The following is a 15,399-nucleotide window of genomic DNA, read 5'->3' as shown; positions in this document are numbered from 1 at the left end:
CAAAAGGCAAGAGTCCTTCTAGGATTCCAGGGCCAGACGCCAGGGTTCCCGGCGTCTGGACCCAGACGCCAGAGACCCTGGCGTCTGGCCTCTGGACTCCGCAAAACTTCCTTTTGTGCTTTCCAAAAACCTTGTGGGCTTTCCCCTTTGGCCCAAATAAAGTGTTCTCGTACCCAAACATTTCAGGAAACATCTGGAACCCCTTTCGGTGAATTCCGGAACCCTTACGGTGACCAAACACTATTATCCCATATATCAAACTTTATCTCCGGACCATTCCGGAGTTCCTCGTCATGTCCGTGATCTCATCCCGGACTCCGAACAACATTCAGTCACCAACATACATAACTCATATAGTACTATATCATCAACGAACGTTAAGCGTGCGGACCCTACGGGTTCGAGAACTATGTAGACATGACCGAGACACCTCTCTGGTCAATAACCAATAGCGGGACCTGGATGCCCATATTGGTTCCTACATATTCTACGAAGATCTTTATCGGTCAGACCGCATAACAACATACGTTGTTCCCTTTGTCATCGGTATGTTACTTGCCCGAGATTCGATCGTCGGTATCTCAATACCTAGTTCAATCTCGTTACCGGCAAGTCTCTTTACTCGTTCCGTAATACATCATCCCGCAACTAACTCATTAGTTGCAATGCTTGCAAGGCTTATAGTGATGTGCATTACCGAGTGGGCCCAGAGATACCTCTCCGACAATCGGAGTGACAAATCCTAATCTCGAAATACGCCAACCCAACAAGTATCTTCGGAGACGCCTGTAGAGCACCTTTATAATCATACAGTTACGTTGTGACGTTTGGTGGCACACAAAGTGTTCCTCCGGTAAACGGGAGTTGCATAATCTCATAGTCATAGGAACATGTATAAGTCATGAAGAAAGCAATAGCAACAAACTAAACGATCAAGTGCTAAGCTAACGGAATGGGTCAAGTCAATCACATCATTCTCCTAATGATGTGATCCCGTTAATCAAATGACAACTCATGTCTATGGTTAGGAAACATAACCATCTTTGATCAACGAGCTAGTCAAGTAGAGGCATACTAGTGACACTCTGTTTGTCTATGTATTCACACATGTATTATGTTTTCGGTTAATACAATTCTAGCATGAATAATAAACATTTATCATGGTATAAGGAAACAAATAATAACTTTATTATTGCCTCTAGGGCATATTTCCTTCAGCGTCGGCCACGGCTGTAGCGATGGAGATGGGGGAGGAGAAGGAGGTGATGGATGTGGCGATGGAGGAGGCGGGGGTGTTGGACGCGGCGATGAACGAGGACGAGGAGGAGTATGTGCCGGCCACGGTTGCGGCAATGGAGAAGGAGGTGCTGGACGTGGCGATGGAGGAGGGGGGAGTAGGAGTAGGCTTCGGTTGCGGCGATGGAGAAGGAGGAGGAGGAGGAGGAGGAGGAGGCGCCAGACGTGGCCGCGGTGATGGAGGAGGAGGGTGAGATGGACCCGATGCTTGCGATCGCCCAAGCCGAATTCGGCACGGCCGATGCGCTGGTCGAGTTTACAAAGGAGGTTGTGAAGCAGCATGCCATCCAGGACTCCATCCGCTCGAAGGCGAAGGTGGAGGCAAACCGCCGCTAGATCGGGGATCAACGGTCGGAGGTGGATGCAATCTTACCAGACATGGAGTCCGACGAGAACCAAGAGCCAACGTGGGAGGCTGTCGCCCTCCTAGAGACGCATGTTGTCACATCTCCGACGACAAGTAGGCTAGGTTTATCTACGAGCTTTTATGTGCTGCATGTCCAGTATGAATTTTATAAGTGAAGTTTGAGATATGTGATTGTGCCAAAAAAAAAGTGTTGTCTAGTCACTGATCGCGGACACACATGGACACGTGGCGTGAATTTTGGTATGCCCGGCTGTGGATGCTCTAGAGAGCTGTGGCCGTCTAATCGATGGCAACCAGTGCATGTAGACACTTCCAAGGCCGGCAACTAGTGCATGTAGACACGTTCAAGGCCGGCAACTAGTGCATGTAGACACTTTCAAGGCCCAGGAGAACTTTTGAACTTTACACCATACCAAGGTGCCTAATTTGGCCGTCTTTGATAGACAGGCATGATACCCCCCCCCCCCCCCCCCCCCCCCCCCCCCCCCCCGCGTCCACTTTGGTGCCTGTCTCTGCTATTCCGGGGGCCGCCAGCTCGCCGTAGTGTCCCAAAAATCCTCGTGGGATTCAGGTCAGGTCCCAAAACCGAATGCGAGCGTCCGTTTCCACACTTCAGGGCGTTCGATCAAGAGCACCAGGTCCAAGTGCCACCGTTCCGTTGACGCTGCTACGCTGGTGCGCTCGATCGTTGAGTCCCTCCCGGCTGGTCTCGTGCGCACGCGCGTGCGTCCTTGACCTCGAAGGCGGCGTGGGGGCGCATGTGACGGCGAAGGCTCCTTCCGTCCTTCCTTCCGGGCCACCGCGCACTGTGGCCTTTGCTATGCTACGGGTGCTGCATGCCTGCCTGTGACGTCTCCACCGCGCGCGTTCCTTCCTTGTCGAGGATTGGTGATGATTCAGGTGTAGTTCTTGTTGGCCTCGGTGGAGCGGAGATTTGCTTAGCTAGATTTCCCTGGCCCTGCTTAGCTCGATGTGGTCCGGCCCGCACGTATGCACACACTGTGGACGCCACTGTGCGTGCCGTGGCACTGGCTAGTCAACTCCGGAACAGAGCTCCCCGCTTTCTATAGTCTCTAGTATAGGGACCAATTGAGCAGTCAACCACGCTTGACATCCACTATAGCACGGAAAATAGGTCATAATTATGGGTTTGAGCATCTCATAACCAGTTCCTAACAAGAGACGGCTTTAATTAGAGCATGTACAAAACCAAAGATAGAGTTCACTGCTCTAACTAGCCTCCCAGGAATCTGCTCCGTCTTTTCTCCTGAAAGGACATCGACCCACATCATCTAGAGCAACATAAAAGAAATTTCACTTTCTATAATTGATTGATGGGTGGTCTCCTAATTAAGCCGTCTTTACACGGAGATCCAACACTAACAGACAACAATGAACGTGCAAAAGCATTGGGTCGGCCTCAGAATTTCGACAGTTCGTGGACAGACATCTTTATTAGTTGTTCTATCCCTTCCTTCAACAATCTCCTCCACTAATTTTAAAATAGTCAACCGACGCCACACATAAATTTCTAGACGAAAATACCATATACTATTGGATGGTAGATTTCCATAGGTATCACTTAAACTTGTTACCAGGATAAATGGTAAATTGGTCAATATTTGCTCGGGATTATTCTCAGAAATATAAATTTGCGATTTATGGAGTACTCCAATTTATAAAACTACACATCCTTGTATAACCATAAAAAATTGACTTCTTATATTCTTATTTTTCCAAGTGTCAAGGACTACCTGGTTATTTATTTATTACTGCAAATTTTAAACTTATTTAACTAGTTTATCTAAAAATAATTTTTTAACTAGCATTTCACATCCAAACATCTCAAGCCAACAGTTGTCTTTGACGCCAAATCAGGGCAACATTACAAAATATTGGGAAACAAATATGCTGAGTTATCTTAGAATTGAAAACACTATTAGATACGTGATATTGTTGTTCTAAAATTTATAGTCAAGTCCAGAAAAGAGGGTATCCATGTTTTAAAGTTCTTATTACACACTTAATTGTATTTTAAATTGAATTATATATATTTAAATCCATCATAAATTCAAGATAACTTCAGATTTTGAATAAATTTTATGGATCTGATAAGTAAAATAGATTAGTGATTTGTTATTGTTATAAGTACTCATTGAATAAACTTAAATTTAAGTGTCATCTTATTTGTTTGATTCGGAATGTAATTTCAGAGTTTTTCACGCGAGGCAAAAATTAGAAAACTAGAATTAAATTCAAAGTTATTAAATTTGCAAAGTGTCATTAATACAAATCAGATTTAATTTCATATAAATCTACTACTAATTTTTATTATAAGTATAACTAAAAATATGTGTTTTAAATGAATTAATCCACCCGTCGAAGCTCTCGCACACACCCTTCCATATCCTCTTATGTCCTCCTCGCACATCCTCTCCTTATTTCCTCCTCCTATGCTCCAAACTTGTTTGAGACCGGAGGCGAATTAAAAAAACAATTTTTTATACCAAATGTGTGTATTTATTTAATTGTATTATAGTGTTAATGAGTATAATTTTAGTTACTTAATTGAGATACTTTTTTTAATTGTACTTAATTGACATAGTTAACCATATAACAATGTTTTATTTCTCCTCCCAGAGTCGCTCCAAGAGACCGGAGGCGAATTAAAAGAAAAAAACTTTTTATACCAAACATTTGTACTTATTTAATTGTATTATAGTGTTGGTGAGTATAATTTTGCTTACTTAATTGACATAGTTTTTTAAATTGTACTTAATTGACATAATTAACCATATATCAATGTTTCTTGTGTGGGACCATATAACAATGTTGTTAAATATTAATTGTAGTGCTTTCTGTTATTAGTTGTGCACATACATATAATTCGTTTTTTAGGCTTGTCTCGATGCTTGACTTCTTCTAGTGTATACAAGGGCTCCTATCAATTTCTGAAACAAAAGGTTTTACACGAAACTAAACAAGGAAATCTAGTTACATAAATTTTAGTGTGACTTGTCACTCATCTATGGGAGAGACACTGGTAGGCTCACTAAACACATTGTTGCCTATCAAATCAACTAATATTACTAGTTAGTGTGTGGATTTGCTCTAGCAAAATTTGGATTATACCGAACTGTTTAGTTTATACTACAATAATCTTTAGACTTAACAATAATAGTATTATTTGCGGCCTACTCCGCTTGAGGCCTTGGGTGGCACCCCTCTTTGCCTCCACTTGATTGGGATGGCTTGCGATTTGCTCAATGAGGCCCGTGATGTACGTCACTCAATATATCATCCGTATTTAAATATGACAACCAATAGTAGTAAATTTAATATCAAAATCTGCATGGAAAAAGGGTAAATCCATGACCTCACGAGTTTTTTCTCAACTAATACCGTGTAGCATATATTCTTCCAGATCTTTTTCAGGCAAAGCAAGCTCCGTTAGCTTCATCATCATATTATAAACTTATGCAACCTCTGACGCAGTACAAAGCGAAAGAGATAACATAAAATACACATGCGCGTAGGCACATGGAGAAAATCACAAAAAAATACAAATGCGTTACACCAGACATGTACTCAGGCTATCTACGTACCCATGGCATACACACACACGAAGCTAGCTGCGTCCAGTACTACTTCAGTTCCTTTGGCACAGAGCTCGCTCGTACGCGGTACACCCGTACAAACACGTAGATGCATGGATCGTACATACTTTGACTGGTTACAAATGGCGTCCCGCGCTCGTATACGTGCGCACTTACGTACGTACGCATGCAAATCCAATACAGAGCATATATATAGTTGGGGTGGGGTGTAGTTGCACCGGCCGGCCGGCCGATCAGACATGGTCAAACTCGTCGACGGCCATGGACCGCTGGCTCTGCAGGCGGCGGAGCTTAAAGGAGGAGAGCTTCTGCGGGCCGTCCTTGACGGAGGGCTCCTCCTCGAAGCGGATGTAGGTGTAGACCCAGGCACCGGAGAGGGTGCCGATGACGGGGCCGAGAAAGTAGATCCAGAGGCCGGTGTAGACGCCGCTGGCCACCGCCGGCGCCAGAGTCCTCGCCGGGTTCATCGATCCTCCTGACACAGGCCTGCAAATGCCACTCGTTTCCCCTCGTCTTAGCTAATATGCATGACTGGTGCTAAAAATCAAGATGTCATTGTGGAGTTCTGGTCCTACGTGTGTGTGTATAGCTAAGGCTATTGTTCAATGGCTGATCTTTCCTGTCTAGTATTATTTTTCCCAAAAGTGTTTTTGTATTGTGTTTGTCTATATACGGCCAGGAATCATGTGTCATCTATCTGTTTGTAAGGTTCAAAGAATCCTAGACAATTCATTACTAGTGAGCTCTTGCAAGCTGGGTCCGGCCGTCACCTTTGCAATTAAAATAAGGTTCTTCAAATTCTTTGTGAAAAAGATGTGGGTTGGTGATCAATTTACTAGTAGTATTTTTTATCACTACATAACGATTGAATCAATCAAGCTGTTAAAATAATTAAGCCCCCAACGACTCCTTGCTAAAGTCAGTCAGTGTGGTGGTTAGTGATTCTTTCATATATTTACCCTGCGAAGATGGACGTAATGCAAACCGCGGAACCAACTGCTAACCCCGCCAACTCACCCACCTGCACCAAGCCAAAAAGAAAAAAGAAGCAGAAATTAATACCAGTAGTAGCATAATATGAAGAACCGAGAGCTAGAACTCCAATCAAGAAATCAAAACAGGGGGTCTGTGGCGGATCAATGAACGTACCGCCCTCGAGTCCGTGGCGACGGCGCAGGTGATGAACATCATGTTGAAGGTGACGATGATCTCGATGACGAGGGCGTGCCAGTGCGGCCCCGTGGGGGTCGTCGTCCCCAGCACCGTGATCGGGTGCAGCACCGCCCGCAGCACGAACGCCGCGCACATCGCCCCGGTGAACTGCGCCGCCCAGTAGAACGGCACCTGCATCGCAATCGCCACATGGATCAAACACCCAATCAGCAAAGCACACGGAGAAGCCCACGGATTGAGACGTACGCCGCACACGCTCTAGACCACGCATGGTGCGCGCGTAGGTATACGTGCACGACGTGAAGGTGATGCGACACAAGGGTGCAATGCGGCCTTTGCTTTTGACCCCCCGTCCTGCTTGTTGTGCATATGCGATATGCTCCCTCCCTTTACGTGCATGCACGCTAAGTTCACGTCTATGGCCAGCAAATGGATGGATGGAGGCCGTCTCTCCTACGGGGAAAAGATCGTACGAATCCTGTCATATCTAAGCGTGACCGGCCAGAAGTCGGCCGGCCGGCAGTGATGATCTTTGGGCACACGCACCACGGGTATGGAATCAGATGGTGTTGTCAGGCACAAAGTAGCCAGGCCTGGCATGGAGATTGATGGATGGCTGGAGCATGCAGGGAGGGACACATCGGAATCTTTCGCCGAAAGACTACTACTGGCCTTCATGGCATGGCTGGTTGATTTGTGATCGAATATAGGCATATAGTCGACGTCAACGTCGAGCTTATACCGTGCGCTTGACTTGAGCGGCGAGTTCATCATGTGAAGCAGCTTTCAAGTTTGCTAATTATGCCCGCTAGCTAGACCATGTTCTAAGAACTCCAGCATATTATTCATATGCCGTCATAATTGGGACGGATGCCCGGGAGCAACCATGAGGAAATAGTAGTATTTATTCCTCTAAAAAATTAGCGAATGTCAACCCCGTGGTTGGCCCCGGGAAGATGCAATTAGTGGAGACTAATTAACAAGAGCTCTCAGGGTAAGCCATGTTCTTCCCTAATCATGGAATAGTTCTACATGGAGATGCCTTATCCATCTATTTTAATTTTTGTGTTAGATCTGAATTTTTCCAATCATTCACATGTTCAGCATGTATATATTACTTTGCTGCTAGTGCTACATGCCTACATGTCATGCCACCGATCATCCCAACATGCGACTAGCTAGCCAGGGAAGTCTTTTAGCTACTCCAAGTCTCCAACTTGTGCTATTATATACTTAAATACAACAGGAGTACTGTTTCGGATGATAGGATATGTTCTTGTGTCCAGCTTGGCTGGCTGATCCAGATGCGTTTTGTGAATTATGATACGGTTCTTGCAGTAGTTGAAGACCTCCCTAGTTGTACATGTTGTCACATATAAAATCCTGCTTTATTGGCTAAGCTTAACTAATTATCTGCTGCACCGATCATGCATTTGCACATGCGTTTTGATGCCGCCTGGTTATATTAGGCTCGAAATCAATTAAGCTCTGCTTAATTAATTAAGCCGTGACAATTTCTTGTTTGCACGTTCAAGTTGATAACCAAGTCCTACTGAACAACGACATGTCATTCGCTACGCGTCCGTACGTGAGACAAAAGATGAAGGCAAGAAGCATGATGGATGGATGGATGCATATGTATGCGTACCTGAATCCAGGGGAAATGCCGGAAGCAGGCGAAGGAGAGCGTGACGGCGGGGTTCATGTGCGCGCCGGAGATGTGGCCGGTGGCGTAGATCATGACGGTGACGATGAGGCCGCCGACGACGGACTGGCCCAGCTGCGAGACGCGCGTCACGTCGGCGCCGTAGATGGACGCCGCCCCGCACGTCACGAACACCAGCAGGAACGTCGCCACCACCTCCGATATCACCTGCACACGCGCAAGCAGACGAAACGTTAGCCTCAGCGGCAGCACGCACGTCCGAGCTAGCTAGAAAAGCATGGCCGGCGATCGATCGACCGCTGCGGCCGGGCAGCCGATGGGCTGGCTATCTCCGGGGAGCTCGCTCGCTCACCTTCTTGCCGAGGTGGGGAGGGAAGAAGTCGGCGAAGGACTTCTCCTGGTAGTACATGCTGGGGGCGAGGCTGGGGGCGCCGTCCTGCACCGTGGACAGGTCGTGGATCTCGTTCGAGTAGTTCACCCGCGAGTTGGCCCTCGTCGGGGTGTTGGAGGTCACCGACATCTTCGGTTGGGTTGCTTGATCTCCTCCGGTCGACTACCCTCGAGGTTGATCCCAGAGATCTCTCGATCCCGGACTATGAGATATGATCAATCAGCAAGCTGTGGTGTCAGCTAGCGGTGGTAGGCTCGCTCTACATACAGCTCGGAGCTGCCGGGAAGAGAAGGTGAGGCGTGTGATTAGCTATGTAGCTCTGTGAGATATGCTCGGTTGCTTGCCTGCTCTCTGTCCTGCGGCGAGCGGGCGCGTATTTATAGGTGGAGGTGGAGGCGCCAGCCGGGGTGGAGGTGGAGGGAGGGAGGGAGGGAGACGAGGTGACAGGTGGTAGGCGCGCCACTCCACTGCAGCCGCTGCCTTTGCGTTTGTGGACTGGCCGCGCCCGATCAGGCCGGACCGGCCAGCCAATCTGCCTGCGAGCGAGACACCGTCCAACGGGCCAGCTGAAAGCTGACAGGATGCGAGTAATCCTACCACCGATGCTACTAGAATAGTACAACACTCCCTCTTAAACTAATATAAAAATGTTTAGATCACTAAAGTAGTGATCTAAACACTCTTATATTAGTTTACGGAGGGAGTACTAGATAGCAAGTATGCCACTCGCAGAAAATAAACTAGTATACGTACGTCCATATTGCTTCAGATCTTTAAAAATGCTGCATGTTTTTCATTCGTTGTGTTGGGTCGATTGAGTTGTTGCTGGATCCAGTGGCCGGCGCATCGGCCCCCGTAGCCTGCCGCCGGAGATGCTCCGTCGCGTGCACGGAGTATGTTCGACGATGAAATCCAGGTATTTTAGTTGGTCCCAGCCCGGCCCTGTTGTCGGCCGGTGATTGGGTCCAGGGCATCCGGCGCGCTTATTGGCTGCCATCATCATTATAATATAACATAACATTAGCTTAGTTAGCACGGGAGTACATGCTGCAGTGGTAGTAACCAGTAGTAGGTCTTAATCGGATCACATGAGCATCGATCGCGTCACACACTCACACGTACGAATCTGCCAAGCAGAATGCCGAAACTGCCAACAATATACAACGCCACATGCTTGAAAACGGGAATTCTCAGGAGTAGATCGCTCCTTGCAGGGATTATTTTCAACATAATTTTCTTTCGGTGCCGTGTCGGCAAGGACGTCGGTCAATGCAGCAGCATGGATATACTACTTTTGTACTAGTAACTTGTTAAAGTACGATAAAAAACAAATGCCACAGGCTAACAATCATGGACGCGCATCCGTGACCGCGACTCTGACAAGAGAAGAACAAACGAGGCTACACGCCAACGCTGCAGGTTCGTTCGAGCGGCATGCAGCCAAAGGGACGCCACGCCGCCGCGATAAAGCGCGGCCAACGTCGCCGTCGCCTGACGCCGGACACGACGACGACGAAGAGGAAATAGTGTAGTATTCAAATTCGGATATTTCTTTGGTCGGTTCGGGCTTCCCATGGTTAGACAGACGGCGATGCATGCCCTCGAGAAAGCGACGATATTTTCTACAAGTAGAAGAGGGGCTCGATCTGCGGCCTGCACCGCGGCGACCGCCGCACGTCACCCACGGCGCCGACGACTGCAACGGCGATCAACGGCGAGACTTTGGGCCGAAGTTGCTCAAAATATTCTCGGGCAGATCGGGCGATTAACCCGCTGAGATGGACGTGGTAACAGAGGGCAGCTGTGGCCTGCAAGGGCGCAGCCGTGCAAGCTAGAGCTAGACAGCTAGTGGGAGTCCGTGCTGCCTAGCTAGCTAGCGTTCGATCTTCAGAATTTCGTCAGGGCTCAGATTTCGGACAGGGACCGAGGGAGATTACGCGCCTGATCCTGCTGATCCGGTGGCATTGAACCGCTGCAGGTACGGATCGCCGTAACCACTGGATCGATGGCAGGAGGATTAGGCCTCTAATGGTCGCCGTCAGGCGTGATTAGGCATCGCACTGGCCAGCGGCTTGCCTGCCCACCATTGACGAGAAGTAGAAGCTATCGAGCTGGCTAGACTCCTAGGGGCCTCGTCACTTCAGCGGCTTGCAAGGTTTCCGTGGCCACGGTGCGAGCCTTGGCGCTGGGGCTTCCCGGGACCCCGTTTTTCTCTCCCCTCCGTTCCGTCCCGGATGCAGGTACAACGGGTTCCTTTTTGTTTCCGGGGATGGTACGACGGGTTTGATGATCATCCCTTCTTTACTTCAACAAAACTCTGGCGCTGGCCTACAAGTCAGAGGCGCCTCAGGATGCCATCATTAGGAACATCATGTAGAGTCATCCAGGCGACCCATATATAGCATGTCCTTATATTTATAGTTGTACTAGCAAATATGCCCGTGCGTTGCAACGGGAGAGAAAAAAATTACACGCTATCCAAATAAGTTTGAATCAATACCCTCACATACGAGCGTCATCTATTTTAACACAGTGACTCGCCATGTTGTGAACATGTTTTATAATTTGCGAACAATTATAAAATTACTAATATTTTTTAAACAACAACAACAACAGGCTAGAGGTGAAACCCATAAAATCTCACGACCAACTCATGGCTCTGGCACATGGATAGCAAGTTTCCACACACCCCTGTCCATAGCTAGTTCTTTGGTGATACTTCAATCCTTCAGGTCTCTCTTAACGGACTCCTCCCATGTTAAATTCGATCTATCCCGACCTCTCTTGACATTAAAATCACTAATATTTTTTAAAACTATGAAAATTTTATGATTTCCCACACATTTTTGAATTCACAAACATTTTATGATTTCTCAAACATGTTTTTCAAAACTCACAACGTTTTGAAATTTGAAAATCTCAAATTAATTTAAATAAAAAAAGAAATGAGAAAAGAAAAGAAAAGACAAAAGACGAAATGTAAAAAATAGGGGAGTCACGCCCTGCGGGCCGGCCCATGAACGCGCACTGAGGGAGGAGAGGTGCATCACAAAAAGAGGGAAAAATCTGCAGAACCTGGGGATAAAAAATTATACTCTAGCCGAATAAGTATGACTCAATACCTTGACATATGAGTGTTAAAAAACATACCTTGACATATGAGCGTCCACTTTTTTTTGCGTCCTCTATTTTGACACAGTGACTCGCCATGTTGTCACTTATCTTTCTTCCCACCCTCGCTGATGATGGATGCGATGTCTACGTGATCGTAATATAGTCGACTTGGTAAATCCCAAGGCAATGAGCTTGCCACTGCACGACACACTTTAAAAACAAATATCATCGACCACAAACTTGCAATTTTTTGAGTTGTTTCAATATTTTCCAAAATTTCATGGATATTTTTGTCAGATTCACGAATTTGTTTTGAATACACGATTATTTTTTCAAAAATCATGTACATGGTTTTATTTCTCGACATTTTTTTCCAAATTGTGATTTTGTAATAATTTGCGAACACTTTTGAAAAATCAATTATATTTTTGAAACTGCAAAATTTTTATGATTTCCCACACATTTTTGAAATCACAAATATTTTATGATTTCCCACACATTTTTGAAATCACAAATATTTTATGATTTCTCGAACATGTTTTTAAAAATTCGCAATCTTTTGAATTTTGGGAATCTCAAATTAATTTAAAGAAGGAAGAAAAAAAAGAAATGAGAAAAAAAGCAGAAGACGAAATGCAAAAAAAAAAAGAAAAAGAGGCATCACGCCCTGCGGGCCGGCCCACTTAACGCGCACTGGGTGGGTAGGGGAGGTGCCTGACAAAAAAGGTGGGAGATATATGCAGCACTTAACACCTAGGGATCGAACCCTGGTGTCCAAGGTAGAATAGAGAGGCTTTAGCCACTGCACTGTCTTTATGCAACTAATATATGTTCAGCATCATCGTCTTAAAGACCTAAGCGCGGCGGCGTATTTGGTGGAACCAAATCGTTTTTTAACTTACGGGTGGCATTGGTGGGTAAATTTTGTCAACTTATGGGGTAAAGATATAGGTTGAGTTTCGTCGGTCAAATCTCGAGCTATCAAGGTTCATGAATTTCAGGTCCACGGACCGGAGGCAAGTGCAATGTAATACATAAATCGGTGCTAACCTATTTTGTTTGGAAGATAAAATAATCGGTGCTAACTTATTTTGTTTGGAAGATAAAATAATCGGTGCTATCAAACATCTTTCTTTTTAGAGAAAAAAATGCAAAAAATTGCATCTCGATGCATTGATTGAAAAGAAGGTTTAGCGCAAGCTCAAGAAAGACCGCGCCCAAGAGCACAACGCCACACCCCTAAGTGACATGGTCAAATGTCAGTAAATGGTTATTAACATCATTGTCGACGTGCCTTTGCAAGCAACAATAGGGGCGAAGTGGGTGGCTTCATGGCTCACATGTACGCGCGGATAAAAAAACAAACAAGATACTCACGCAACACTATTGAACTCAAATGTCTCGCCCCCGACAATGCCCGTCTTGATGCACTTCCAATGAGCCTGCTAAGAATTGCAAAATTAAAATATGTAATCATAAATTTATTTGGATTGAAGTGGCTGATCGCACTAATGTTCTGAGCACCAGTTCAGCACATACCTCGAAATTACAAAATAACAAAATCGGCTTAAGGAATGTGAAAAACAATGTCATTACCTTTGCCTGTGGGGGTTGAAGGAAAGTGCAAGTAACCTCCCTTTTGTGTGGGAGCAAAGCATACGTGGAGAAAATCCGACCCATCATACAAAAGCACCCACCCTCTGGAATTCCGCATGTTTATATCAAGCAGTTAAATGTTGACTTTCTCCGATGAAAGGGAAAAGACAGCCCTTCTCCTCCCAAAACGGACGATGCAGCAGCGTGGCACCACCCCACGAGGTGACATGTTTGTTTCTTTTCCTTTCTCTTCCATTATTGACACAAAGGACCGACGACTATTGGTGCCGCATCAAGCTTCCATTATTGACATCATAACACGTCAATTTGTCTATGGCTATATATGTTGGTAACAGAATTTTGTCATGTACTCAACGAATGTTCAGATTTTGAAAGCAGCCGTCTACGTACCACTAATTTTGCTTAAAACGGAATCCTGACAAGGACTGGGAAATTCAGGACCATCCTGTCATTATTTGTTCTTGTTAGTTTTTGTCCCATGTAAGCAAGGTTCGATGTGAAATCGCCAGAAGGTTAACGATTTTTTTTTGAAAGAATGGAAGAGATGCCTCTATCGGCCTTCCATGATGTGAATATGTACACAACCAAAAGTTGTAACTCTCAGAGAAAAATGTTTTTATATAACATTTTCAAAAAGGAAAAGGAAATATAGTCAATAGGTGTGATATACAACATAAGAAATAAACGAAGTATGCATATTACGCAACCTTCATCCAAACTAGGATACAAATTCCCCAGTAACCAATTGCAACTTCGTTGTGTATTAGGTTTGCCCAGTTCTGGTGAGGGAGGGGCAATGACGACGGTGCGCCTTCGGCTTCCTTCTGTGTCTGTAGTCATCACTAGGTGGTCTACATACTTGGATGTAATTTCTATTACTTTCGGTGTTCATTCTACTATCTTAATATTGAACCTTGATATTTGATGAATAGAGTGGAAGTTTCCTAGAAAACTTCATAGTGCCCTAGCCACATAGGGCTTCTTCAACGCTGACCCGGAAATGGACACAGAAAATGTTTGTTTCTATGTCCGTACATGGTCCGTGGACATGATGCGGAAGAGAACCATCCAAAGCTACACATAAATTTATCCTTATTTGTCCGGTTGGGAGGAGAGAGAGAAGGTGAGGATCATGCATGCGGTTGCTTCTGACGGGATACTGTGGCACGACGTCCAGTTGGGAGGAGACGGATAGGAGAAGGGAACCATGCATATGAAGATAGAGAAAAGAGGAAAGAACCACGCAGAGGCTTTGTGTTGTCAAGTGCATGTCCAGACTACCGCAGAGCTCCCCCACTTTGTTTATTATTTGCGGGAAAACAAACAGTCAAACCGCTCCACGGACCGATAGGGGTCCTCATTGAATGACAAAAATTAACAAATGTGGTCCGAACAACATATACCGGAACTTTGCAGGTCTCCTCCGGAGATGCCCTTACAACTTTCTTGTTCTTGACAATTTTTTAAATGTTTTTAAGGTCGGCAAGAGAGCTCTCTCGCGTCTTCTTCTCCAGGGTGACCAAGGGAGCAAACCCTAGCCTCCCTCCCGCCACCACCCACTCCTCCCTCCCCTCTTCCCGTGTCGTCCTCGGAGGCGGCCATTGGGAAAGCCCACACGCTGCTCGTGAAGGGGACGATGGGGACCTAGCTTCTCGCGGCCGTGGCGTGGCTATCAAGAAGGGAAGTCCATGGCGGCGTGAGATCCTCCTCCTACGACTGTTGCTCCTTGCGGCATCACGTGGACAACGGACTCGACAAGGGTTGCGACCGATCTCCGGTGCATGGAACCCGAAGCAGCGGTTCTGAACATGGCGGCGGAGGCGTCCCCGTCAGGATGACAGGCTAGGAGGCAGCTCCTTGTGGCGGTGCCTAGGGGCGACGGATCACAAGGGAAAACGATGGAACAGGTGAGAGTACCTTTATTTTTTTGTAGTGCTAACTTATTAGGTGCATGGTCCCATCTAGTTACGGGCAAAGGAAATGTTGGTACTAACTAGACATCTTTAATTCAGATAAGTATTTCTAGGTGTGGACACTCTTGTCCAGCTCCCATCTATGGAGAAAGTGGGTATTTCTAGGTGTGGACACTCTTGTCCAGCTCCCATCTATGGAGAAAGTGGGTTGAATATTGATGGACTAACTTGCGCTGGTGTGACAG

The 15,399-nt window shown here is 46.1% G+C and overlaps 1 protein-coding gene across 1 annotated transcript; it reads right to left on the bottom strand.

Annotated features, from left to right (window-relative positions):
* Positions 1-5,090: 5,090 nt before the first annotated feature.
* On the bottom strand, positions 5,091-8,873 carry LOC125519300 (aquaporin NIP2-2). The gene is made up of 5 exons (XM_048684152.2): positions 8,472-8,873; positions 8,102-8,326; positions 6,430-6,624; positions 6,240-6,301; positions 5,091-5,766 (listed from the first exon to the last, which is right to left on the bottom strand). Exons 1-5 carry the CDS (start codon positions 8,637-8,639, stop codon positions 5,514-5,516), a joined length of 903 nt encoding a protein of 300 aa, XP_048540109.1. The 5' UTR covers positions 8,640-8,873; the 3' UTR covers positions 5,091-5,513.
* Positions 8,874-15,399: the final 6,526 nt, after the last annotated feature.

This window comes from Triticum urartu, chromosome 7A (assembly GCF_056163025.1).
Source record: "Triticum urartu cultivar PI428250 chromosome 7A, HENAU_Tu73, whole genome shotgun sequence".
In the NCBI taxonomy this organism is placed as follows: Eukaryota; Viridiplantae; Streptophyta; class Magnoliopsida; order Poales; family Poaceae; genus Triticum; species Triticum urartu.
This window is presented reverse-complemented; position numbering and strand designations above follow the sequence as displayed.

Excerpts from the sequence above, each read along its gene's own strand:
- LOC125519300 (XM_048684152.2), bottom strand. The coding sequence starts at position 8,639 with ATGTCGGTGACCTCCAACACCCCGACGAGGGCCAACTCGCGGGTGAAC. Across the intron at positions 8,327-8,471 it reads CTCCCCACCTCGGCAAGAAG|GTGATATCGGAGGTGGTGGC; the intron begins GTGAGCGAGCGA and ends GCGCGTGTGCAG. Across the intron at positions 6,625-8,101 it reads GGCATTTCCCCTGGATTCAG|GTGCCGTTCTACTGGGCGGC; the intron begins GTACGCATACAT and ends ATTGCGATGCAG.